At 37.4% G+C, this 25,535-nt stretch overlaps 2 protein-coding genes across 2 annotated transcripts in view; one reads left to right on the top strand and one right to left on the bottom strand.

Moving 5' to 3' along the window:
* The window catches only part of gdap1l1 (ganglioside induced differentiation associated protein 1-like 1), a 29,362-nt gene extending 6,055 nt beyond the window's left edge, over nucleotides 1–23,307 (top strand). Inside the window, exons 2-6 of the mRNA XM_085394269.1 lie at nucleotides 3,130–3,322; nucleotides 8,621–8,794; nucleotides 16,941–17,035; nucleotides 19,136–19,250; nucleotides 19,328–23,307. Of these exons, the coding sequence (XP_085250395.1) occupies nucleotides 3,130–3,322; nucleotides 8,621–8,794; nucleotides 16,941–17,035; nucleotides 19,136–19,250; nucleotides 19,328–19,671 (921 nt within the window). The 3' untranslated portion in view covers nucleotides 19,672–23,307. The remainder of the gene's footprint in view (nucleotides 1–3,129; nucleotides 3,323–8,620; nucleotides 8,795–16,940; nucleotides 17,036–19,135; nucleotides 19,251–19,327) is intronic.
* fitm2 (fat storage inducing transmembrane protein 2) overlaps nucleotides 23,144–25,535 on the bottom strand; it is a 30,212-nt gene continuing 27,820 nt past the window's right edge. Inside the window, exon 3 of the mRNA XM_085394272.1 lies at nucleotides 23,144–25,443. Coding sequence (XP_085250398.1) covers nucleotides 24,834–25,443 — 610 coding nt within the window. The 3' untranslated portion in view covers nucleotides 23,144–24,833. The remainder of the gene's footprint in view (nucleotides 25,444–25,535) is intronic.

Below are 25,535 nucleotides of genomic sequence, written 5' to 3'. Positions count from 1 at the left end.
GCATGAAAAACGATTTTTCTTTTTTTTCAAACATGTACTTTTCAAAGACTTTTCAAAACGTATGTTGTCCAACAACACTATGCGTGAAAGTGATATAGGGAATCATATAATTTAGTTGTGCTTTTGACATAATGATAAAAAGCAGATTCTAATTTTGATTCTGATATAAACACCAAACATAAACTCGTGTTAAGGCTGTAATCAGACGTAAGGCTCAGTGAAACTTGCATGGAAGTTTAAGTCCAGACCAGTCGTTGTATACTTACATTACTCAGAGGTTTGTCTTGTGTTGGAGAGTACCTACCCCTGAAGTAGGAGCTAAAGGAAACACCAAACCACATACAGTACGATACAAGGAATGTAAATAGTTCCTGCAAAAATAACACTAAATATTTAAAAACAAACACGCAAGTGCCACCTGGTTATAATGTGTTAAACGAAAGAAGCTTTTCTTAAAACTTTTTAACTCACCCACACACACACACACACACACACACACACACACACACACACACACACACACACACACACACACACACACACACACACACACAGAGCTGGTCGAATTGGAGCTATTTAGTTTCTAAAATCTCATCCTCAAGGGTTGCGATAGGATTAACGCAATGAGACAAAATATAAAAATATATAAAGGGAAATAAATTATTTTCTGGGACCTTTCTTTACCTGTTCCCAGTAAAATCCTCTGTTCTGGGACCAGGCCATATCATTTATTAAAATTCGAACTGCTGCCATTTTGAGAACGTCAAACTTGGCTTACTTGGCCCTACTATGATTAAAATGGGTGCAGCTTTGCTTTATACATTTGATCAAGTTTGGTGCATTTCAGAATGATCAAGAGCAGGTTTAGTAAAATAAATGTCAGAGTATCATTTCTGTAAGGCTGATTCCCCGCCCCCAATTTCAAGTTTGATTAGATGGATTATATCTCTTTATTACTCAGTCTGTCCTGATGGGGACAGACGTCTCTCAACAGAGCCATAGAACCTCATGTTTGTTCAGTTTGGCTCGTTAGTTGTGGAGGTTTTACTGACAGAAGAAAAATAGGACTTAAGAACTTGAGGGAGGGATTGACTGAAACAATAGTAAGACCCGGAATTTGATTAAATGTAGTCCACTATGTTCAGCCAGACAGCTGCTGTTGTGTCTCCTGAATTAATGGGTACCAGACTGCTTAATTTGTCTACTTTGTTTGTATAAGAGGAGTTTTTCACACTACAAAATACAGAAACCTAAAAATCTGTGACTTACCAACCAGTGACTTATCTATTTAAATACTGAGATTTTAAGGAAGATATGCTATGGCTAAATGGACCTGCAAAGGCTCACCAAGAAATCATATGCAGTCATAGTGTAAAGGTGCACATAAAATAATTAGCCTGTCTCTGGCAGTTTTTACATGGTTATCGCTACATTCAAGAACCCAAAAAACTTCAGACACACACATTTAGTGAAACTGAACAAAAGCTAAAACTGTGTAAAAATGCTATTTCTATGTTTTAGCTAATGTTTTTCACTCACCTGGTTCCTGACTCTGACTTTTCTGAGGTTGGCATTAATCTCAGTTGGGAATGGGCACTCGGACAGCTGTGGACACTGTGGAAAAGTAGTCCCTGTTACTTTATTCACGCTTTATGGAATTTAGGTGGTGCAATTTTAAACCTCAGTGTTAGCTGCTGTGATGTCAGCTGTAAGAGAGGGTGAAGTGCTACGCTGTCAACTAAAGCTAGCAAGCTTTGTTAGCAGGTTTCATCAATAAACTGTACAGGTGTGGTGCACAGACACAAAGGTAATAGTAACTGACAGGCTAATAAAATACCAGAAAGTGAGTTTTGAAGACTGAAAGTGAGCTTGCAGTGCCTCTCAAGCAACATTAAGCAGCGTTGAAGGCATAAACATTGTTTTAGAGGGTGTAAAATAGTGTCAAATTTTAACATAGGATTCTATGGGCCCCAGGTGCCATCAGAAGAGCAGTTTCGCATTAATCACTGCGTCATTTCATGCTGCATTCCTCTAGCAAAATATTATATCTGGCGCTAAGATGATACATGAAATTATAAGAGAAGGTGGTGGAAACGCTAATAACTAAGATCTGATTAGTGCCACAACTAGACTTTTTAAATAGTACATCGTATGTTTAAAGAAAAGTGTACTTAGATGTATTACGTAGCATCATGTCTTTGCAGTACTAACTGCTTTTCATCCCTAATAACAGCAAGCTGCAGATGAAGTTCACTTATTGTATAGTGTAAGAGGAGTGAATTTTATGCTTCCCAAGCAGCTGAACTACTTGGCATCATTGCTAAGAAGTGACTAATAATATTATGTAACTCTCGATGCAACGGTGACTGTGTTATTGTGGGTATCATCCAGGGACAGCTCAGCAGTATAACACAGGGACCTGAAATATTTGGCGGTTTTATATAGAAGTCCCTGATTTAGTGTTTCTTTTCCACGCTGATGGAGATATAAAAGGCTTAGTTTTTTTCTTTTTTTTGACATTTCAGTTGCATGCATCGATTTGTTCCTGGTGTCCAAAACCACTGGTCCTGCTGTAATTACTATGCTTATTTTACTACATTCTTTAGGTTTATTTCATTACACCATGTCTGGCCGTGTTCAGCAAAATTCCCATTTTGTCGTTCCGCCAAATGTAGCACTTTATGCCTCAAGTGTCATCTTCTTTCATTAATCTTATTCCCAGTAATAGCTCTCCATGGACCTTGGCTTATCCTTCATGCTGTTAGTAATGTATCCTGATTGTCCTGGATTTTTTTCTCAAACTCTAGCACCCTGTGTATCTCATTAGCTTGGCAGACCACACAAACAACCAGCTCTCTCTACAGTACAGCAATTTGCAATGTAATGAACTGAGCGGAAGCTTTTAGTGAGTTTAATTTTACATTTGTTTTTTTTGTTGTGCAGTTTTTTTGTTGTGCAGTTTTTTTTTCTTAAACCAAAAATGGATGAAATGTCCTCTTATTTTGTCTTCATAGTCTAGTAACAAATTGCAAATGTTCACCCACTGAATATATTTCCAGACATACATGTTGTGATTAAATAAAAAAACAGGGGATGTGTTTGGACTAATCACGTCCTTTGTAATTTCAGGTACGGCTCGTCATTAATGAGAAGGGTCTTGTCTGTGAGGAGAGGGATGTGAGCTTGCCACTGCAGGAGCACAAGGAGCCCTGGTTCATGAGGCTGAACCTGGGCGAGGAGGTGCCCGTCTTCCTCCATGGAGACACCATCATTAGTGACTACAACCAGATTATAGATTACATGGAGAAAACCTTTGTGGGAGGTAGGACAATGCTGTCTTTCTTTTCTCTTGTTTAAAGATGGCAGAGTCATTTCCATTTGCATATTTTCATTATTTTCATTCATGCTCCATTAGAGAAGCGTTGCATAATTCATAGTTCAAAATAATCCCTATTTATCATGTATTATTAATCTGGTGCTTGCTGTGGCCGTTCAGTTCTCCTGCTTACTGTCTGAAAAACACTGTTTTAGCTCCTTTTGCTCTCACTTTAAAACTTTCTTTTTATTGGCTTCCCTTCATAAACAAAAACAAAAGATTTTGGCAGTAGGTTGATTGGGCTTCTGTAGTCACTGCTAAAGCTTGAAGAAACATCCCCTCTCTCTGACGTCACACAGAGCTATGGGTAGAAAAAATGCTTTTTCTCTCAGTGATAATCACTTACAAAGACCTTGTTATTTAAAACTGGCCATATGAGCATCCACCATGATAACAGTAACTATATAATAGAGGAATAAGGAAGCTGCATAGGTCCCACTTAACTTACAAGCATCCTTTCTATAGCAGGAAAAATCATCTTTACGCTGCACTGCAAAAAAAACCCCAAGTTCTTTTCATTTCCATATCTTCCTCATGGATCATTAATGGGTCTAGATGCTATTTGTCTGGACGTAGCTTTAGCCTCTCTATTTTATCTTGACATATTTATGTAGCCATCAAGTGCATGTTTGAGGCCCTTTTACAGAGATCTACTTTTTAAAGAGTCCACCAGAGAGAGAGTTGTTAACCAGTAAAATTCGTTATGTTTACTAGCTAATTGTACCAAGTTAGACTATAAAAATTGGTACTGTAGTATTCAAAGCCGGCTCATTGCATGTGTGCTGCACTCCTCGTTTTTGCATTAGTCCACCTATACCAGACTAATTCATCTCAACCGCCGCCTCGTGCTCTGCCAAAGGTTTGTGATCTGTAATCACCAATAAAGATGAGGATGAGTATTTGTAATTCTGATGTAAGCCACCTCTGTGAGTTACCAGCTGTACAGGTTAAGTGGGTGTAAAAACTGAAGGCAGCAAAAATTCCAGCAGAAGTTTAACCTAGCAGACGGAGATTGATTACACATGTGGCATCTCAATCAGTGCTGCCACACCACTAACTGCAGTACTAAGATGAATCTGGTATAAAAATTTGACCCAGTTTAGAGCTTTTACGAAACTATTCATAGAGGCCAAAACTGCTTTTTGTATCAAGCTATAAACATATTTTAAAATGCTGTAAAGTCAGGCCTTTTAACATGAGAGTCTATTACGAAGAATTTGCATTTGGGGTCAACTTAAGGTGGACATTTTAGAAACTTTAACTTTTGGCACTTGTATGTTGGCTTCATTTTTCACTCCTAGAGGCTGTTTGTTTGTTATAAACACAACCCAACCGGTCGCGGCAGATGGTTGATACTCCCTGAAGTCTTCAGCTGGAGGTTTGTTCCTGCTAAAAGGGAGTTTTTCCTCCCTACTGTCACCGCCTGCTTGCTCATAGGGGGGTTGTCTGATTGTTGTTGTTTTTTTTCTGAATTATTGTAGGGTCTTTAACGTACAATAGAAAGCACCTTGGGGCAATTGATGTTGTGATTTAAGAAAATGTAATAAAATTCACTTGAAATTAAAGTATATCGGCCCTATAAGGGGGCGGGATATGCAACACAGGGGATTCTTCTTCTTCATCTCTCTCTTATATCTCTGACTAGAGCTATAGAAAATTTGAGGCCTCATTCGCCCAGTTTGTGAAGCTGGAGTGACAAAGACTGTTGGAAGCCATTGGAGGCCATCTGTTTTCTTTGTGCAGACTGTGTCAGTGCATACTATAATGTGAAACTGTAACTCATTGCATCAACGTCTTTGCACCAATGTCACTGAGACGATCCTTGCTGATTAGATTAGACAAAATTGGAGTGACCCCTTGGGGAACATTTGTGGCACTCACAAACGAGACACAGATATAAACACAAGAGACATAATTTAATGATTGAAACAAAAAGTCCATCAAAGCTATATTTAGAGAAGCGGCATCTGTAGCTGTGAAGTTGTGATGGGTATGGAGGAACGTACGCTGTGAGGTAATGACTGAGATTCAGACTCTTGAGCTTGAAAAGGAGGCAACTGGATTTCTTTACATGTTTGAAGACATTTTGAAGACATCTAAAAAGTTTCTTCAGTTCTAAAACAAGTGGCAGAGAGTCCCAGGTAATAAACCCTTAAAAGGTGTCCTGACCCTCTTGGATAAGAGGTTAAATGTGTTCAAAAACCTAGAGAAGGACAGTTGCCTTCTTTTTAGGCTCTCAAGACTGCCATGGCCTGGATGACTGAGAGCCTACACAGACATTCGGGCTTGGCAAACATGCAGCTCAAAGAATAAGCAAATGTTAAGAAGCATACACTGAATCCTGTTATCTGTGTTGTGCTGTAGTATCTGTAGGTGGCACGTTCTATAGGATTATCAGCTGAGAGATTATGTAACAAACTGGGGATCAGAAAATGCCTGGGGACAGGTCTGTAACTGAAAAACTTCATGGCTTTCCTGCTTAGTTAGTGCTCACATGTCTAGGGCAGCGCCTAGAGCTTTGAATTCAACAGCAGAAGATCTGGTTCACTGCTTGCTCAGTAATAAAAGGCTAGAGTGCATAAGCTGACCCCAGGGTCTGATGATCTCATTCAGCTAACTTCATTTTAGTCTTTTGATAGTGTGCTAATAACTTGTTTTGGAGCAAGTTAGTCATAGAGATATAAAATCATTCATCAGTCTCCAGTTATACTCTAATAATTTAGTTAAGCTGTTATTGTTGCATTTTTTGGTTTTGTTTATTTTGTCTACTGAATGTCAAACAAGTCTGATGCATGTTTTATCCAGAAGCTTTCATCCAGGAGTCAATTTGAGGGGATGAGTTACAGGCATGCTTTTTCTCTGCCTTTAAATCCCTAATGAAACCTGGCAACGTGGGCTGCAGCTGGTCTGCAAAGTGCAGATTTCTCAGAAACGGGAGGCATATGCAGTGTGGAGCAGTGGCAACAGTTTTACAGTGTTGTTGAGGCACAGCAGGGCAAAAGCTGTTTGCAAAAAGATGTCAATCATCGCCCGAGTTGTTCTTATATATTTGTCATGCTCATTGTGAACATGTATGAACTCAGTCGGGAAGTTGCTTGACAGTTTGCTGCTAATTTAATCTTTCCATCACCAGTGCTGCAGCAGACTTCCTGCAGAGAACCACTGCAGGGCATGCCCAGGTCAGCATGCAGGTCCAGAGACTGATTACTCAGCTCTCTGGAGCTCAGCCACGTGCAGCTCCACCCTCCTTCAGCTTCTCCTCATCGTCAAGCACCCATCTGATTATCTCTGTCTTGTCAGCGATGCCTTCCCTGCATGTGGCTGGCTGTGACCCTGCAGAAAGATAAAAGCTCCCTCTGTTCTGCACTTTCAGTACCGAATCTCAGCAGCAGGTCATTATGCTGAACACCATCGCTCCCAGCCAGGCGCTGCGCTGTCAGACACGAGAATTAGGGCAGCAAAATGTAAAAGCGGGATCTCTCTGAGGTAGTAAAAGTTGTTGGAAGTGTTTTTATGTGTGTTAAGGTGCAAACAGACTGTAGAGTTCATCTTATTATTTTTTCAAACCCACGTTGTGCAGCATAGTTAGAATAAACTGGACTTACAGCCTGAAAATGTGATGAAAGTATTTTGTTTTAATAAAGCTTATGTTTGCAGGCCATTTTAGATGTTTACAGTAGCTATAAGGATAGACAATATAAAACATTTTAATATGATAGCAGGCAGAAAAAATCCACTCTTAAATTCTGGTAACAAAATATTTGGCACATGTTGATAATCAGTCTTTAACAGGAAACAAAATCAACATGCCTCACGTGCTTCCCTGTCGCTGTGTGAGGAGGACCTGCCTGAGCTAAAGTCACTAAAAGAGAAAACTCTCCAAACAACTCGACTCCTCTTTGGGTCACAAGTTATTTTGGAGTCTCTGGGCTCTTTTTTTAATCCTCCAGGTTGGTGTTTTTTTTGCCATCATTAACTTAGTGTTTTAAAAACAGGTGTAAAAGAGAAAAACTACATACTCACGGGATATAATCATGAGTCTATTCCAGATTACCTTCATTTATGTTTATTCTGTGAACATAATTTATAAAACGGAGTTAATGTTTTATTCATTTTGACCTGACAGTAGCGACCGAGAGAATATAGTTACCAGGAACTGGAACCAAGGTCTTTTTGCAAGCAGAGTCCTGTATGCCTTTAAAAAGTATGTAGGCTTAAAGCATCTCCAAGTTGTCTTGGATGGAGAAGGTACCTCCATCTTTTATATTTTCTTAGCAACAAAGCCTTAATAAGCTGTTGGATGAAAACTTGATGAGAGTGAAATCCATCTTTTCTGCAACTGTCTGCAAGAAAGTCTATAATAATTCACGATCATAATAATAATAATAATAATAATAATAATGCAGCTTTTTTCTTGTAACGGCAGGTAAGCAGAACAGATTGAGTCAGTAGGCGGATGATGTAACAAAGTTATGGAGTCTAATTACAGTGTTAATGTTTAATTTGTGTTTTTGTTGATCTGGAACGGGAATTTAATCTCATGTGGTTATACCAGGGGTGGGCAACTCCAGGGTTCGAGGGCCGGTGTCCTGCAGGTTTTAGATGTCACCCCGGGTCTACACACCTGAATCAAATGATTAGTCCATTTCCAGGCGCCTGGAGAACTTCAAGACATGTTGAGGAGGTAATTTAGCCATTTAAATCAGCGGTGTTTGACCAAGGACACATCTAAAACCTGCAGGACACCGTCACTTGAGGCCCGGGGTTGCCTACCTTTGGGTTATACCATAGTCTAGTGTTTTCACTCAACATAAATTGTTGTTGATCTTGTTGTTCCCTTCACCTGAAGGATGAACTGGTTAGATTTTGGTAATCAAGGTCACTGTGACCTCACCTCCAGCCCTAACATCTGTATCATTTCTGAAAGCTCAGTATGTCAGGAACACTTTCAGGGATTTTCTTTACATTTGGCACAAACATGTACTTGGGGGTGACGGGTGGTTTATTATAGTCCTCCACCTGTTACCAGGTTACCATGTTGTGTGTCTGACAGCTGAATCTGGCACAACTGTGTTATTCTGGGTTTGTGTGGTTGCTTAGAGACCTTGGGGGTTTTGGACAGATTAAGAAAAAGTCCACAGAATAATGCTCTGCAGCATGTAATTATGATTCACTACATTTTGCCCAGTTTGTATTCCTGTAAAAATGTTTTCTCTTTTTCATGCTCTTGTCTTACTCACACAGACACAGTGGCTCAGCTGATCCCTGACGCAGACTCGCCTCTCTACGATCGTGTGCAGCAGTACCGTCAGCTACTGGATGGTCTGCCCATGGATGCGTACACACATGGCTGCATCCTTCATCCAGAGCTCACGACTGACTCTATGATCCCAAAGTACGCCACAGCAGAAATACGTAGTAAGTGAAGCCAGCTCACTGCACTGCGGAGGCACGAATGCTCGTATTTTAGCATCTTTGGGAATTACAAAACAGCTTGTGTTACTTAGAGAATGGTTTTTGGGTTGTTTATTTTGCAAACATAGTGTAAGGTCAATAGAAGAAATAAAGGATCCCTTTTAATCAAATGCATTTTTATTGTATTTTGAGATGTCTATAAACATTCCTATAGCTCTTGACAGTTAGATTGCCTCCCTGCTTTGTGAGTGCAGATTTGATTTTCTTGTGAATAACAAATTTATTCAGTGTTAGAAAAGTTCAGGTTCCTCCAATATTTAAGATGTAAGAAATAAGAAGCATTGTTTCAAATTTTCAAGTAAGTTTTTTATTTTTTGTTTTCACATCAGTTTTGATTCAGTTAATTTTAACAGATTAAGTAAATACCTTTACAACAGCAGTCCCCAACCCCCAGGCCTCGGACCGGTACTGGTCCGTGAGTCATTTGGTACTGGGCCGCGAGAGTTGAGGCTCAGGTGTGAAATGTGTGGTTTTCAGGGTTTTTATTGGTTTTCAGCGTTATTTTGTTATCGTTTTGATCGTTAACTCGGTTTTCCTGAGTTTTTTCACGTGTGTTATGAATAAATCTTTTTTTTTTTTCGGTACCGGTACTAGTTTTATTTTGTTGTATTTATCTGCAACACCTTAAAGGCCGGTCCGTGAAAATATTGTCGGGCATAAACCGGTCCGTGGCGCAAAAACGGTTGGGGACCGCTGCTTTACAAGACAGTTGATAGCTAGATCAGCTGTTTTCATCTGTGTTACGTCAGCTGACCTTCTGCTGCTTCTGTAGCCGCTTATTTAAAGGACAAACATACATCACAAAGACTGACCTGCGTTTAATTCAGAACTATAGAAGAGGTAAATCTCAAGCTACATCCTGAAAGTTCACAAAGAGATTTAAAATAAACGAACAAAAACAAACAGGAAAGAAGTGCAGATTTAATGAAATGTGCAAAAATAAATGGAAATACAGGATGTTGTTTGAGGTAAAAAACAACTCTATAACCGGAAAGTCAAAACCATCTTTATCTTCATTATGCTCTGACCTCTCTGAGGCAAGCTTTTGTGTAATGTCTTGAAGTAATCGTCAGAAACAGTTCTTCAGGCTTCCCGAAGGAGATTCAAGTTCTTCTTAGGAGCTTCCTTTTCTTCCAATATCTGTCAAGATGATCCCATTACTTCAGTAACTTTAATCTGAAAAGAAAACATTTATCAAATTTGACTAAAGGACAGATGCAGCTCTCTGTCCATTCAGGTCAGTTATGTGAAAAAGCCAAAATAGCTTTAACCGACCAAACCTTTGTTCCCCAAAAAAGGTACAATATGAAGACTGTCTGATCTCCTCACGAAAAACTGAGCAAGACTTCAGGGTCTTTCCAGAAACAGGATGATTTGCAAATTTTAGCAACTGAGTCCACTCGAGTGTGTGTAGCACAAAGGCACGCAGTGTCCATAGAATCACAGTGTTCACTGACTCAGTTTAATTTAATGTGACAGAGGGCTCTGCTCCATTTCACAATGCATGTTCACACACGTTTAATATCTGAATAGATACATGTGGGTCTGCAGGTGTGTGTGTCTGTGTGTGTGGTGAGTTAATGATATATTTTTGTCCCTTTTGTTATTTCTAAGATATTACATTTATCAATTAATACAGAGTGAAAAGGTCAAATTATAAAAAAAGGCTCCACAATAAAAGCAAAAATGCTTCCTTCTAGAGTTTGAATGAAAACAACAGAATTTCAATGAAAACAACAGAATTTGAGAACAAACAATGGAATTTGAATGAAAACAACAGAATTTGAATTAAAAGAACAGAATTTGATCAAAAACCAAAGAATTTGCATGAAAACAACGGAATTTGGGAACAAACAATGGAATTTGAATGAAAACAATGGAATTTGAATGAAAACAATGGAATTTGAATGAAAAGAACAGAATTTGAATGAAAACAACGGAATTTGAATGAAAACAACAGAATTAAAATGAAAATGTCGGAATTTGAATGAAAACAACGGAATTTGAAAACAAACAACGGAATTTGAATGAAAACAACAGAATTTGAATTAAAAGAACAGAATTTGATCAAAAACCAAAGAATTTGCATGAAAACAACGGAATTTTGGAACAAACAATGGAATTTGCATGAAAACAACGGAATTTGGGAACAAACAATGGAATTTGAATGAAAACAATGGAATTTGAATGAAAAGAACAGAATTTGAATGAAAACAACGGAATTTGAATGAAAACAATGGAAGTTTAAAACAAACAACAGAATTAAAATGAAAATGTCGGAATTTGAACGAAAACAACAGAATTTGAGAACAAACAATGGAATTTGAACGAAAACAATGGAATTTGAATGAAAACAATGGAATTTGAATGAAAACAACAGAATTAAAATGAAAATGTCGGAATTTGAACGAAAACAACAGAATTTGAGAACAAACAATGGAATTTGAATGAAAACAACAGAATTAAAATGAAAATGTCGGAATTTGAATGAAAACAACGGAATTTGAAAACAAACAACGGAATTTGAATGAAAACAACAGAATTTGAATTAAAAGAACAGAATTTGATCAAAAACCAAAGAATTTGCATGAAAACAACGGAATTTTGGAACAAACAATGGAATTTGCATGAAAACAACGGAATTTGGGAACAAACAATGGAATTTGAATGAAAACAATGGAATTTGAATGAAAACAATGGAAGTTTAAAACAAACAACAGAATTAGAATGAAAACAACAGAATTAAAATGAAAATGTCGGAATTTGAACGAAAACAACAGAATTTGAGAACAAACAATGGAATTTGAATGAAAACAATGGAATTTGAATGAAAACAATGGAATTTGAATGAAAAGAACAGAATTTGAATGAAAACAACGGAATTTGAATGAAAACAACAGAATTAAAATGAAAATGTCGGAATTTGAACGAAAACAACGGAATTTGAAAACAAACAATGGAATTTGAATGAAAACAACAGAATTAAAATGAAAATGTCAGAATTTGAATGAAAACAACGGAATTTGAAAACAAACAACGGAATTTGAATGAAAACAACAGAATTTGAATTAAAAGAACAGAATTTGATCAAAAACCAAAGAATTTGCATGAAAACAACGGAATTTTGGAACAAACAATGGAATTTGCATGAAAACAACGGAATTTGGGAACAAACAATGGAATTTGAATGAAAACAATGGAATTTGAATGAAAAGAACAGAATTTGAATGAAAACAATGGAATTTGAATGAAAAGAACAGAATTTGAATGAAAACAACGGAATTTGAATGAAAACAATGGAAGTTTAAAACAAACAACAGAATTAGAATGAAAACAACAGAATTAAAATGAAAATGTCGGAATTTGAACGAAAACAACAGAATTTGAGAACAAACAATGGAATTTGAACGAAAACAATGGAATTTGAATGAAAACAACAGATTTTGATCAAAAACAAAAGAATTTGCATGAAAACAACACAATTTGAACAAAAACAACGGAATTAGAATGAAAACAACGGAATTTGAAAACAAACAATGGAATTTGAATGAAAACAACGGAGTTAGAATGTACAGAACAGAGTTTGAATGAAAGCAACAGAATTCTACAACGAACAATAGAATTTGAATAAAAAGAGTAGAATTAGAATTAAAACAACAGCATTTAAATGAAAACAACGGAATTTCAATGAAATGAACGAAATTAGAATGAAAACGACGGAATTTGAGAACAAACAAAAGAATTTGCATGAAAACAACAGAATTAGAATGGAAACAACGGAATTTGAATGAAAACAAAATTTGAATGAAAAGAACAGAATTTGATCAAAAACCAAAGAATTTGCATGAAAACAACAGAATTTGAACGAAAACAATGGAATTTGAAAACAAACAACAGAATTTGAATGAAAACAACGGAATTAGAATGTATAAAACAGAGTTTGAATGAAAGCAACAGAATTCTAAAACAAACAATAGAATTTGAATAAAAAGAGTAGAATTAGAATGAAAACAACGGAATTTCAATGAAAAGAATGGAATTAGAATGAAATGAATAGAATTTGAATGAAAACAACGAAATTAGAATGAACAGACCAGAATTTGAATCAAAACAATGGAATTAGAATGAAAAGAACATAATTTGAATGAAAACAACGGAATTTGAATGAGCACAACAGAATTTGAATGAAAACAATGGAAGTTTAAAACAAACAACAGAATTAGGGATAGCCTTAAGTGGTAAGCATTCAACAAGGTGCTAGAAACATTCTCTCATCCCAACTGGTCGCAGCAGATGGCCGCCCCTCCCTGAGCCTGGTTCTGTCAAAGGTTTGTTCCTGTAAGAGGGGAGTTTTTCCTTCCCACTGTCGCCAAAGTGCTTGCTCATAGGGGATCATATGATTGTTCCTAAAATAAATGCAAATTCATGATGTGAGTACCCTGCTCCGTCACATCTCAAAGGTGCTCCATTGGACTGAGATCTGCTCACTCTGGAATACAGTTACACTTATTATCAGTGTTGTTCAAGTTACTTGAAAAAAGTAATCAGTAACTAATTACTGATTACTTCCCCAAAAAAGTAAACCTGTTACTTTACTGATTACTTATTTTCAAAAGTAATAAATTACTTAGTTAATTAGTTACTTTTTAAAAACACAATTTACAACCTGAATAGGCGATAAAGCGATAGATCTTTCAGCCCAATTCTACTTTTTCTGCATAATCCATCATACAAAAATTTATCAAATGGAAAAGTCTCTTTTTTTAAACTTGTTTTATCAGTTTTAATTTTTTAACTTTATGCATCAAGCAAAAAATGAAATTATATGCACCATTCTCTGACTTGAAGAAATTAGTTTAACATTTAAACCTATTTTCTGCACATTCCATGTGTTACATGTAACGCGTTACTGTCCATCTCTGCTTATTATGAACTCATGAACTTAACTTAATATGCATGAAGCCACTGCACTCTGTGTATACTCTGGTTATGAATGGATGGATATGGTCAGCAACAATACTCAGAAAGGCTTGGTATTTAAATTTGGTACTAAAGAGCCCACAGTATACCAAGAAAATAACACCCACATCATTGCACCACCAGCAACCTGAACTGTTAATACAAGGCAAGATGGATCAGTGTTTTCACGTTTACACCAAATTTTTACCCTATTCTCCAAATCTTGCAGCAGAAATCAAAACACATAAGTCCAGGAAACATTTTGCCAGTCCAATTCTGGTGAAGCCATGTGAATTGTATCCTCAAATTCTTGTTCTTGGCTCACATGAGCAGGGCCAGGTGTGGTCTTCTTCTGCTGCTGCCCATCTGCTTCAAAGTTTGATACATTCTGTGTTCAGAGGTGGTCTTATGCATACCGTGGTGTTAACAAGTGGTTATTTGAGTTTCTTTTGCCTTCCTATCAGCTCAAAGTCGTCTTCGTAAACACCGGAGATGGTTGCGTGGGAATATTTAGGTAGATCATTGGCACAACCATGCAATGTTCAAAGTCACTTAAAACACCTTTTGTCCCCATTCTGATGCTCAGTTTGAACTTCAGCGGTGATTTTGATGAGGAGTTAAACAGGGGTACCCACTGAAGTGTATACTGGGCCCTCATTGGTGAAAAAAGTGTCCCATGTTTGTCCCTAGTGCTCATCCCTGAGGTAAAGAAAGTTTTCTTGTGGATTGACAGGATGAAAGGTAGATGCTATTTTGGTTTTGTCATCTTTTCTCGACTACTTTCTTCTTTTAAAGATATAAAAACTTTTCAGTGCTTTTAACTCGCTATATTGAACACTGTCACACACTCAGCGTGACTCAGCTTCAGCTCTGGTACCAAAGAGACTCCTACGACGAAAACCACATGCATTTTGAATGCAAAGCAATTCATCTTCCTTGCAGCATTTTCCACATCATTGGTAAAACAAATCCCAGGTTTTTATGTGCACAGCGTGATTAGCATACTGTGTAATTTGATGCTACTCAATACCAAAAACCCTTAACACAGCACTTTGTAGTGATGCCAGGTTTTTAACGGCAGATATTAGACCTCCCAGCCTGAACTGTGGTGCTCTTCACATCAGGTAATGGCCTTGTCATGTAAATCAGAGCAACAGGCTGGATGAGATATAAAAGAAAGTCTGCAGGAGAATTAATCATCCAGTGAAATCCTGACCAGTCTGTGATGGACCTGCAAAATCAACTTTAAGGAGTATTTCATTGAACGCATCGGTGTTCTCTGTGCGGTAAACTTTGGTTTGGATGATTATGATTCAGACTGAAGGGACAGTTCAGACACAAACATTTTTATCTTTCTGGGTTCATCTTGTCATCATCATTCCAGCAGACTCATGGAAAATATGCAAAAAATAGGCCGAGTCACAGGTTTGCAGCTAAAGTAAAGACTGACAAAATATTAGAAGACTAAAAGATTCTGCATCCTGGCCAAGTTCTTCATCTTTATTATTAACAATTCCCCAAAAAACAACAAACTCAGTAATGTGTCAGTCTATCGTATGAATTTTTCCATCTTCCTGCTTAACTCTGAAGAAGTAAAACTTCAAAGGTTTGACTTTTATTTTGTAAAAACAGAATCTCAGAGCACAGTTGTACACTGTTTTTGGCAAATGTTACACTAAACGTCATTACTAACTACACTTGTTAGTATTGTATGTGGATTTGGCTAAAAATATAAACTTCAGTGTCCAAGTACATAATACAATCACCGTGTTATTGCAGGGACTTTACCTTGCAATATCAAGTACATTGAAGCAACTGTTGTGATTTGTGCTACATAAATAAAATTGAATTGAATTAATGGTGCCTGCGCTGAACTACACCTGCCTCTGTTTGTTCTGTTAGTTTACCAAACTGCCTTAATTAGGTCACAAAATGCATAAAAATGCTTTTGTAATTAAAGGTTTATATCTGGTATGCCTTAAAAACTTGTTTTAGCTGCATGTTTTTTTATTATTCAAGTGATCTTTGAGTTGGAAATCATAAAACTACCTGAGTAGAGCTAAATCAAGTAGGTTAAACACTAAGACAAAACATCAATCTTTTACTTTGACTCATCATTAGTTACCCAGATGGCAAAAAGAAGGGTAACAAAAAAACAACACAGATGAGTGGATTCATGCCATTCAGACCAGAGAAACAAAATGAAAACAGCTTCTATTAAAAGTGTAGTACAGTAAAAGCCATACCGGACTGTGCTAGGTAACAAAAACAAATTTAATCCTGGACTCGCCTGTCTTCCTGTCCACAGCAGTAGTTAAAGAACAAAACAAAACAATCAGAACTGAAGAAGCTTCTCGGATGAGAGGTGAAACGCCTTCAAGCAACTTAAAGAAGTCCAGACGCTTTTTTTTTTTTGCAAGCTCCTTTGAAAACAAAACAAAAAAAATAGTATCTCTAACAAAAGAAGTTATGTGAATGTGAGCAGATATTATCTGCCTGACTGACTGTTAATGTTGTAATATCATACCTGGATAGAAAAACACACAGTGGAAAACTATCAGTCATGTTCTGGCCTCCTCAGAGTCCAGACCTCAACATTATTTAAGCAGTTTGGGCTCATCTCGACAGAGAATAGACTAAAAGGCACCCAAAATCCATAGAAGTCTTTTGTGAACATGATTCTACCAAATATTGAGGTTTGGTTCAATTGTGCAAACTATTTTTTAGCCTTATATACTGTGTTATATTTACCCAATGAAAGAAATGAGAGGTGGCTCAAGTGTTTTGCACAGTGCTGTACGTTAGCAATATAAAAAATTATAGTGCACCACGGACACATCTTATGTCCTTGATGACGTAAATAAAAACAATATGTGTAACAGCTGATGACACAAGCTTCTTCCTCTGCCCTCGGGAGACTGAATGGAGCTCAGATGGGAATAAGCTTTGTATTGTCAGACATCCCCTTGGAGATTAAACACACTGGACTCTGGCGTATTTGCTTTTAGTAAAATATGCCAGGCAGACAGCACAGTGTCTAAATATTATTCAAAGTGTTTTTTTCCCCTTCCTGAACAACAGAGGACACAGTTAATGTGAATGCATGCACTGTGTTTGTGTGTAACTTCAGGACATCTGGCCAACGCTGCGACAGAGCTGATGAAGCTGGACCATGAGGAGCCTCAGCTGACAGAACCGTACCTCTCCAAACAGAAGAAGCTAATGGTGAACCCGTGTTTTCATTAACGTTAACATTTAACTTTTAAGTGTCCTTCACAACTACAGATTTCATTAATATACACTTCAGAAGTGAAGACTTAAGATGACTTTCAGGGTGTGATTCATATACTGCAATTCATAGGAGTTCATTTGCATAAGTTTCAGGGCCTTTAATCCATTAAATGATGCATTAAAATTAAATAAATTTCTCACTTATTGTAAGAATTAATAGCTTAGTGTATTGTACATTTTTAAATTGTTGTTATCCCTTCAAGAAATTATAGAGCACATAGAAAATCCATTAAATCCTCTAAATGTGTAATACATTTATACTTATTTAGGGCAGCTGCCTGAATTAGCATCTTAAACTGATGTATTAATATCCTTCATGGGTACAAAGTGAAGGTTATCACACAGGAAACACCCTGTAAGATTAGCTTCATCGAGTGAAACCCTTAAAATTTTAAATCCTGAATAAAAATATACTTATTTTGAATTACATATATTTGAGACCCCTGAACGGGAATGTAACGAGTATGATTTTTATGTATTTAATGCTTTTTTGGGGGGACAAACAGTTTAAGTCTCTATTAAACTGACAGGTATTGCGTCATTTATGATCAGAGAAGAAATCCTGACTTTTCCTTCAGTGCCGTTAGTTTTCCTATTTGTGGCTTTGAGTGAAATATCTTTAGAGCTACTGGATGTGACATATAGTTAAAGTGCTTTAAATGTTTTTTAAGACTAATTCTATGTAAATACAAGTACACTGCAATTACTTTAGATTATTATGACAGTTTTAAACAGATTCCATGCCCCCCATAGAATAATTCATATTAAGGTTATTTGTATTTTTTGTAAGCAATAAAAAGCAGTTTAGGCGTTTGGCTTTAGCATTTAACTAGATACATATTTTTGGCTGAAATAATGTTCTGAGATGTTTTTTATTTTTCTGTAAGTTTTTTCTTTTCTTCCAAAAAATGTTTTTAAAGGTTGAATAAATCTCTGCAAAGTATTCCAAAAATGTTTAGTGAAAATGTTGCTTTTGATGTTGTTTTTGGAGTGAGTGGAGCTTTCCCTGTTTAACTTTGGTTGAGGCAGATAGTCAGACTGGTTAACAGAGTAGGACAACCACACACTGTCACATCCACACCTATGGCCATTTTAAAGCCACCAGTTAACGTGATTTGCACTGAACTGTGGGAGGAAGCCACAGTACTCGAATGGAACCTGTGCAGGTACAGCAAGAACATTCAAACTGCACACAGAACGGCTCCAGCTGATCAGCATATATAAGAACCAGGAAAGTTCTTGCTTTGCTGTCGCAGTGCTAGCACTAGCTGTTTCTCACTGCATGTCAAAATATCAAATTTAAAATGTATGTTTTCAGCATTTTAGGCTAAATGTTAAAATGACACATTTTATTTCCTGAAAATATGTGAAACACTTTTAGTGTAGTCTCCAAATTTGATATTTTTCCTCGTGGCATTAGAAATCATTTCACTGCAATGTGTCAATCTATCATAAAACCTGATTTAAATGATATAGTTTATGTTATCCAGTAACATCTGTGACACAGTCTCATAATTTTGCATTCAGAATACCTTTTGTTCAGAAATTGCATTCGAGGAGCATTTTAAAAACCCCGTCATCTCAGACACCAGTGATGTCCTCAAATCAGAATAATGCAGAATACTGTTTTTGTTTTTTATTGTCATAAATATGTATAAGGACATTTTATAACTTGCAACTTAACACCATTCTTTGAACGTTGTTAGGATTTGAAATAGTGCTTCAAATGAATGTTTTCTTAAAGACAGAATTACAAAGTTTATGTAAGGTTTGTTATTTTTATGGGAATGTTCCCTGCTAGCTAAAATTTCAGTGTTATCAAAACTACAAAAAAGTAATTACTGCTGCTTTAACAATTACACCATCTGCAGTTAAAACAGTTTAAATTGAGTCCTGCTAAATAAGAAGCCACGCTTGCCTAAAAGGGGGCTGGGAAAGGCTTGATTTATGTCAACTTATAACAATTTATCACTTGAATTTAATATTAAAACATCAGTTTAATGCGTGCTACTTTTTTACTTGTTTAATTGACAGGCAAAAATCTTGGACCATGATAATGTGAACTACCTGAAGAAAATTCTGGGGGAGTTAGCCATGGTTTTAGATCAAGTGGAAGCTGAACTGGAGAAAAGAAAACTAGAGTATCAAGGTATGTCCAAATGATGAATATCAAAGCACAACCCAGACGTTTTCTATAGTGATGTTATCGCATTCTTTGCTTCGCAGGCCAAAAGTGTGAGTTGTGGCTTTGTGGACCTGAATTTACACTAGCTGACATCTGCCTCGGAGCCTTGTTGCACAGGCTCAAGTTCTTGGGACTTTCTAAGAAATACTGGGAGGACGGCAGCCGGCCCAACCTGCAGTCCTTTTTTGTGCGTGTGCAAAAACGCTACGCTTTTCGAAAGGTCTTGGGTGACATCCACACGACCCTCCTGTCGGCAGTCCTACCCAACGCCTTCCGGATGGTAAAAAAGAAGCCGCCGTCCTTCTTCGGGGCCTCTTTTCTCATGGGTTCACTGGGCGGGATGGGCTACTTTGCCTACTGGTATTTAAAAAAGAAATACATGTAGTGAATGCCCACTTGTTGTGTTATATGTCTGTGTATTTGTGTGATGTTTAAACTTTTCTGTAATGTTTTATGACTGCAGGAAAACATAATGAATCTATATAGAGAACACTATTACTTACCTGGGTGAACAAAGAAATATTAAAACATTCCATAATAAGAAATTCTTAACAGCACATTTTCTGGTAATCAAGGCCTTCGTTAAAGTTTAATTACTGGAAACTTGCAGCTCTTGTGCATGCAAGTCCTCATTTAACTTTTGTTGAAGGCATGCATCAGGTCCACCTACACTGAAATCTTAAAGTGAAAAAAAACCCCAGATAAAACTTTAAACACAACAACAACAACAGGGGTTAACTGACCTTCGCATGCCACTATTATAGTCACTACTCATACCTGCTCCTCACTCCTCCATCTACCTGAGGTATAACCAGTAAAACCACAGGGACATGTACATGACGATTACTTTCTGAAAAGTGCTGTGCTGCCAGAAACTGCCACATGTAATGATGAAAGGATGGAGGCAAACTTTAAAGGTATGCTTTGACATTTTGGGAAATGTGCTTATTGGCTTTATTGATGAGGCGTGGATGAGAAGATCGATACTACTCTTTGTGTAGGTGTTAAATATGAAGCTACAGGCCAAGAGGGTGATTAGCTTAGTTTAAACACTGAAAACAAGCAAAACAGCCGCTCTGTCACAGAAATGTGAATACCAGCATCAGCTAGGTATAGAACGTGATTTTCACTTAAACAGCATGAAACAGAAGCCAACACCAGTAAATGCCTTTGTCTCATTTAAATATGAAAAACATAATTATGCTTCACTATTAACATACTAGGTCTAATCAAATTATCACACTTAGCTTGTGATAATTCAGGGAAATTGTCACACTCCACGTGTAATTTGATTAAACACAAACACATTAGCTATATTTTGCAATATGCCGGCGTGGGGACAGTAGAATCTGATATATTAAAACTAAGAAGATAATTAGGATAATGATGGAAGGCGCGCTTCAGTCAATATTGTGCTTAAGTGGTGCAAATCACTTAACACATTTCTAATGAATTAAACTGCCACTCCACTTTGGGTGGCATGACATTGTGGTGTGGTGGTTTGCACTGTTGACTGGGAGCACTCACTATGTGCTGGGTTTTTCTTTCAGCAGCTCCATAGATGTTCACGTTGGGTTAATTTTTGCTTCTAAATTGGCCATAGGTGTGGATGTGAGTAAGACAAAGTGAAAATGTGAATGTTTGGTTTGTAGTGGAAATGCTTTGAATGGTCCAGTCAGACTGTGTTGGTTCCACTTTACCTGGTTGTTAGCCCTATTTTTTAATCTCAAGTAGAGTATCAAACATACATAAAGTGTGTCACATTACAAGATATGAATATCTTCCAGTGTCACAACGAATCACAAAGGGGAAAGGTTAAAAAAGAAAGTTTAAAAACAAGAGCAGAAGAAGAAATCTGCTTTTGTCTATTTGTGTTTCTTTTGGGGGACTAAACCTTGCTCCTGATAGAAGCATGTTAGGGAAACTAAAGGTGCAAAACAGTGTGTGGGTCTTTGAAAAGACCGTCATTTCATGCAAATGTTTCCAGTCTTAATGCTGAGCTAAGCAGCTGTAGCAGCTTCATGATCATGCACACAATAAAAGCAGTACCCATCTTCTCATCTAACCCTCAGAAATAAAGTGGAAAAATCTCCCAAACTATAAAAGTGCTCCTTTAACTTATTGTACACCCAATATGTAATAACACACAGAGACATGCACACGTGTGTCCAGAGTCAGTTTATTTAGAGCACCACAGATCACACAGCACACAGTGGTCCACTGTCACTATCTTGTCGCTGAGCAGAGGAAAATCTGGGTGTTTGAAAAGTTACACTTGGCTCTACTGATAGCAAAATAATAAATTCTGCATCTATGGCACAATAGTGATGACTTGGGGTTAGGATGTATGTTTCATTGCATGGGTTACTTTCATATTGTGTACACTGAGGGGTTTTTTTGTGGCCCAGAGGCAGAATTTATGACATGACTAAGCCACAGATTTCTAAATATTCAGTTGGTAACTGTAACCTTTGAATCACCTGCACTGCACCGCGTCTGAGACGGTCCCTCAGCAATACTGAGCAAGAAAAAACGCACTGGAATTCACTGCTGTTTGTTTGTCTCTGCTGACTTCCTCCTGACAGATGCAAGATTGTTTTTAACAGATAGATATTTTTAATTACACACGGTCGCATTTATTTTACCATGCTTAATTTTTAATGAGCTTAAAGGTTAAACAACGGGAACGAGGGAAGGAAAAAGCTGACTCATCTGAAGGCTTAAGGAGCATGATGGTGAGAAACAGAGAGCCTTCCCAGCCGTCTCGTTGTTTCTTAATGCAGTTTATTTTTCTTACTCCACATTAAGTTAACCCTTGACGGGAACCACTTTGTGTTTCTTTACCAGATGTCTGTGCTTTTTTAAAAAAAACCATGTTATCATGTGCGCTCTTTGGGTTTAACTCATTGTTGTGAGGTGCTGGCTGGAGTTGTAAGCTGCTTTTGCTTTTTCTTGGCTGGTTATTACCGACATTCTTGCAGTAAGAACTCACAGTGCAGCGACTCTTTCTCTCATTATAACTGCTGCTCAAATAACAGAGGTCATGGAGAGTTTTCTACTGTCACACAAACTCACCTGTGCAGGTGGTGATTAGCATCTAACTGCAACAGAAAAGGCTGAACCAAAGACAATGATCAGTACTCCTTTAATATAAGTTTGTTGCTGTTTCATGTCTTGTAGCAGAATCTGTTTTTTTATTAAGAAAACCAAAGTGTACCCAGTTTAATTTTTGATATGGAGAGTGCAGGGCGGCCAGTGAGATCAATAAATCCTTTTTGTCTGAAAAGAAGACATTTGAGATACACATTAAAGTAGACATTAAAGTACTTGATTTCAAGATGTTCAGAAGGGAGGTAAATGAGATTTCCAAAGTTTGAAAGCAAGCAAAAGAGGAGATATGTGTCCAGTTACAAATAAATCAAATAATTAGCTTAACTGTGTTCTCATTTATGTTGAGATTTTCATGCTAAAACGGTTCAATAATTGACACTGTGGGCGAAAATGCCAAGAAACGTCATAACCAGCCAATCACTGTAAACGCTTGGTACATTTTGATTATTGCAAGCACAGCTGTTACGATTCCGCTGCTTCCTCTGACTGAATCGCACTACCCGAGGGGTCGGATCTGTACTTCTTGGATCCAACAAAGATTTCAAGTCGAAAGAATCCCAGTTGTGATTTGTGGCCATTATTTTTTTATTTTTAACTTTTTATTTTTTATATTTCTATATATGCATTTATTTATGGTGCTTTTTATGATGTTTGTTCATAAGCCTTAATTTATTCAGTTGCCATCAATGACCAATAAATAATGAAAATAATTAATGGAACTTTTTTTTGTTGGTTTATTTGGACAAAAACTCAGAGCTTCCTGCACGGAGGAGAAAGTCGATTTTTTTTATATTTGATACATAAATCCCAACAGTAGAAAACTGAAACATTCTTCTGTGATTTACATATTTGTAAGCTTAACAGAACTTTAACAAAATATGACTGGTGTCATTCTATACTTTTCCTCATAGCTCAAAAAAGTCACTCTTTTTACACAAATCTTCTGGCTCCTACTTCCTGTATAAATCAAAAATATAAAAGTTCAGCTTTTAAAGTGAAATTTATGCTGTGGTTTTTACCAGAGATGTACTGGTGAGTGTTTAAGGAAGCAAGATTGTGTAAGTGGGAATTCTGATTTATTCATATAAGGCCAAATCACACAGATCAAGGTGCTTCATAGTGTGAGCTAAGGACCATCAGATGATCCCCTACAAGCACTTAGTGACAACGAGGAGGAAGAACTCTCTTTTAAAAAGGAAGAGAGGGCTGACCTAGGCCAGTTAGGGTTTGAGGGTTAAGTAGGGCAAGACAGGGAGAATACAGAGAGATCACGACCAGCAAGCAGGTCCAAACACAAACTACAGAAGTTAATGACATGCAGCAGTGACCAATAAATACGTGTAAAGTGGAGAGTACTCAGTGGATCATGGGAAGTCGTCTAGCAGCATAACTAAGGGATGATTCAGGGTCACCCAACTCTAACTATAAACTTTATGGAAAAGGAAAATCTGAAGCTGAATCCTAAAAAGCAATCCAGCACCAGTAAACTACACTGTTCAGCATTTTTAATAGCTTCTGTTCAGAAACTTATGGCACAGAGGAATATTAATCTTGTCTGATTTGTCTTTTAAAGACCAGTTAAAATAAAAATTGATAGTGTTTCAAAAGCTGATGGCAACATAAGCATAAAGCTGCTTTTCTCCATGTTTTTAAATTATATCTTTGCTGTAGGGAAAAATAGTTTCCTTTAAACAGTTTAGGCATTTTTTTTCATGAAATAATTAACAGGAAAAACCCCCTCTTTATATCAATTAATGATGAAAATAAATGTTAGTTAAAGCTCAATACTGAATATTTCCAACCTTAATAATATTTCTTAATTAAATATATTAAAATTCTTATTCCTAACCACATTCTACATCCCTGAACAAACTTAAACTACACATAATGTTGACACACAGTTACTTTGACCCCAAATCATTCACAATCAAAAAAAACAGATTTCAAATATTATACGTAGGATGAAATGCAGCTTCACTGGATTACAATGACTTGTTCAAAGCTTTCTAAATAAATAACAATGAACATTTACTGTACATTGGTTTGCAAAAAACACACATCATCAGTGCTATACAACTGGAGCTGTAAACATTCTCAACTGTTCCCATACATATCTAAAAACTGCAAATACTCAGTTTGGAATAACGCACTATAAGTCAGGCAAATAATAGCGAACCTTGAGGCTGAAGGTGAGAGGACTGAAGCTGGGCAGCAGAGCAGCTCTGTGCTTTTATCTCAGATTACAAGTCATTTTGGGATCAGCAGCTGCCAAACAGATGAAGAATTGCAAGTAAGTCATTGTGTACAAGGTGGCCAGCCTATGAAGAGGGGAATTACTTAAAATAGCTTCAAGTAGAGTTGCTGGCTTGGACCTGGATGCAGATAGCGTCAAATGTAGTGTGTTATTTTGAGGATGATTTTACTTGAGTGTTTAGCTTAGGCATGCGGCTTCTGTTCTTTTGGGTGGCGCTGAGGGGGAAGTCCTGGTGACATTGGCTTTACATACCAAACCCGATATGTTAAATACCACCCCAGCAGGGCGCATATGGTTCCTAACAACTTGTGAGATGGGTCATGGAAATAAACAGAGGTGCACGTGAACATCCACACCCAAATGATCATGATAAGATTCAAGGCTATATACAGCAGGCTCAAGACCTTCCTGGGAAGTCCAGACAAGCTGGTGGTATTGAGAGAGCTCATCGGGGCAATTTCCTCCATGATGAAGAGGGTGGAGTACGCCAAAATGAAGGAGTGTCCTGAGATGTCATAGCCAACCCAGTGGAATCCAGCCCGCCTGCAGACAGCTTTCGATGTGAACTCCTTGTAATCAACCTTTACCAAGCTGTTTTCATAACAAGAACCGGTCACATCCTCGATGTAGAAGAAGGTCTCTGTGCAGACGTACCAGACAGCTGTTGCCACCACCAGAGAAAGCAGCCGCCGGGCGAGAAAGGAGACACTCCTGTTGAAGGAGGCATTGGAGAGGAGGAGGAAGGGGGTTAGCAGCAGCAGCGTCCAGCCCCAGGACACTTTAACAAAATACCTGCAAGACAAACAGAGCAGTCTGATGAAACAATTTACCACTTCAAGATAAAGTTAATCTCATATGTACACAGAATGTATATTTCATACTCC

This window comes from Rhamphochromis longiceps, linkage group LG20, assembly GCF_057381845.1.
Source record: "Rhamphochromis longiceps isolate RC_006_pf linkage group LG20, R_longiceps_female_GT1.1, whole genome shotgun sequence".
NCBI lineage: Eukaryota > Metazoa > Chordata > Actinopteri > Cichliformes > Cichlidae > Rhamphochromis > Rhamphochromis longiceps.
This window is presented reverse-complemented; position numbering and strand designations above follow the sequence as displayed.